This window comes from Myzus persicae, unplaced genomic scaffold (assembly GCF_001856785.1).
Source record: "Myzus persicae strain clone G006 unplaced genomic scaffold, MPER_G0061.0, whole genome shotgun sequence".
Lineage (NCBI taxonomy): Eukaryota > Metazoa > Arthropoda > Insecta > Hemiptera > Aphididae > Myzus > Myzus persicae.
In genome coordinates, this window is record NW_019102518.1 from 1 (window position 1) to 2,519 (window position 2,519).

At 41.7% G+C, this 2,519-nt stretch overlaps 1 protein-coding gene across 1 annotated transcript; it reads right to left on the reverse strand.

Annotated features, from left to right (window-relative positions):
• Positions 1-1,399: 1,399 nt before the first annotated feature.
• Positions 1,400-1,987, reverse strand: LOC111032315. Its single transcript, XM_022312587.1, has 2 exons — positions 1,927-1,987; positions 1,400-1,863 (listed from the first exon to the last, which is right to left on the reverse strand). The coding sequence occupies exons 1-2, from the start codon at positions 1,985-1,987 to the stop codon at positions 1,400-1,402; spliced, it is 525 nt and encodes a 174-aa protein (XP_022168279.1).
• Positions 1,988-2,519: the final 532 nt, after the last annotated feature.

Sequence of the window (2,519 nt, forward strand, 5' to 3'; positions counted from 1 at the left end):
CCGGAGAAAAATGCCGCCCGGTGGCCGAGGATCGAACCGCGACCGGCTGCGTCGCAGCGGAAGAGTCAGACCACTCGGTCACCTCGTCCCCCTAAAATGAAATTGTTTCCACTCTAAACTCAACTTCACTTATAGGTGATTGTGGAGGAGGGGGAGGGCGTGGAGATCGTCGACGTCCTGATGGAGGAAGAGGATGACACGGAAGTCGTCGAAGTCCAGGTGGTGGACTGGGGGGAGGCCATGGAAGTCGTCGAAGTCCTGGTGAACGACGAGGACGAAGGCGTGGAAGTGGTCGAAGTTCGGATGGACGAAGCTCGAGCAGAACTCGAGTTTTCCGACGTGCTCGACGTCGTGCAGCTAGACGTCGACGAAGAGGTCAGTAAATAGGTCTTATTTATTACGAAACATAGAAAAAAAATTATAATATATTGAATTACAGTTCGGACCGATTCCAGCGGCGGTTCTGGTGGAACGTCCCGGAGAGCGCGCGCCCATGATCAACCGGCCAGCGGGAGTGACACACCCGCTTCCAGAGCGTCAACACGTGGACGCGTTGACTGCTGTCTGTCAGCACTGTGACGCCCGTCACTTCCCCGACGAGCTTACGACCTGGGTCACTTCTCCGCGTGCTGTAACAATGGCCAAGTGACTGCTACAGGTCACCGTGTATTGTTTCCTGCCCCGTATCTGTGGACGAATTTGTTGATTTCCGATTCACAGGACAGCCGTAGATACCTAGCGGTCATCCGTCGGTATAACAACGCTCTGGCATTCGCAGCGTTTACCAACAGCGTAAGCCCCAGACGTTTGCCAGGGCGAGGATCGACGGTGTTCACGCTCCAGGGACAAGCGTATTATCGGACCAACGACATTGGCTTTTAGGTAAGAAAAATCAATCAAAAACTATTGTGTTTACTTACATATATTAAAATACCCAAAGCATTATTTGCCATACTGTATCTGATAAACTAATTGTATTATAGTCCGTTCCACGAGAGATCATGCCTGTTCTGCGCATGTAGAATGAAACTCGTCGCCAGCGCCCAGCGGCGGTCGGCTTGATCCGTTGTATCCCCTCCATGCGTCTACATTTCGACCGACGCGTGCAGTATATACACCGCGCTTCGTTATTTAATTTTAAAATTGTTCACACTTCGTGCTCAAGTAGCATATATTTTAATAGTAAAAAAAACATTTTTTTTTAGACTAGGTTTTTAAATATTGGTTATTTATTAAATACAAAACAAATAATGATGATGAGATAAAAGAATTATACTTACTTAAGTCAAATGTACAATTTTACTTTGTGCTAAACTGACAAAATCATTAAAAAAAAAAATAATTTACAATAATACAATTTTATTTACAGTATAATATGTACAATAATAATAATAAATTCTCAATCTGAATATTCTTCTGATTCGGAATTTGATGTGTCACCACAACTCATCACAAGTGAACCCATCCTCTCTAAGAGGTCGTCTACAACAAAATCAATTTCCCAAAATCGTGCTTCTTCCTTCTGAGTGTGGTGCACAAAGTTTTTCCACATTTCAGGTGTGCATTTTTCCACTTCCTCGTGTAGTAGTTTGTGGACATCGGCAAGTTTAAATGTACTATTTTTCATTTTCACGTGTTTTTTTACGAATGCCCACGCCAACTCAATTGGATTGAGTTCGCAATGGTAAGGAGGTAAACGTAATACTTCCTTACCGTGCAATTGTACGTACTCATCAATCATATAACTATTATATTGCGGTTTAATTTTATTTACTAATTCCATAAGACGAGGTTTATTAATTGGCCTTACAAAAGTTTCACCCTTCTCTTCCAACCACTTTTCTATGTCACATTTATTCCAAGCTAATGTATGTCATTTTTCGGATTTGACTGAATGATAAGAGGCATTATCCATGACTATTATACAATTATCATCGAGTAATGGTAATACGTTTTTCAACCAATCGAAATATGTATCGCCATTCATTTCGTCATGGTAGTCTAACGAATTTGTTTTCGATTCGAATGACAATAAGCCCCCGTGTACAGTGGCGGCGCTAGGCGTGGGCGAAGTGGGCCATTGCCCACGGCCTCGCACCTCAAAGGGCCTCGCGTTCCAAAGGGACTTATAATTAACCATAGAAAAATATGGGAGAAGTATCTATACAAAAATTTTTGTATCCATGAAATTATTTTATTGTAAAAAAAAATCATAAACATAAATGTTATATTTCGTCATATTTAGTCATTACTAAAAGTACCAGATCACACTATGCGTTTTGTCGGTTGCCGATCGGCAAACGACCGCGACTATTCTATAATTAACATATAAACCGCGTTATCGGGGCCAGACTGACCGATTCGGCGAACCGATTTTATATAAACTCGATAACGTAATTTCATTTTGACAGTTCACAGTTGTTGTTAGTTCAATTGGTTGTGTTTTATCCTCATTTCTGTATCGATCGATTACCGAAAATTATATTCAATTTAATAATATTTAACGAAGCAAAAATCAT

What these genes read in the sequence shown, in the direction of transcription:
- LOC111032315 (XM_022312587.1), bottom strand. Translation starts at nt 1,987, where the DNA reads ATGAATGGCGATACATATTTCGATTGGTTGAAAAACGTATTACCATTA. An exon ending in ACCATTACTCGATGATAATT is followed by an intron (nt 1,864 to 1,926) that starts GTATAATAGTCA and finishes GACATACATTAG; the next exon opens with CTTGGAATAAATGTGACATA.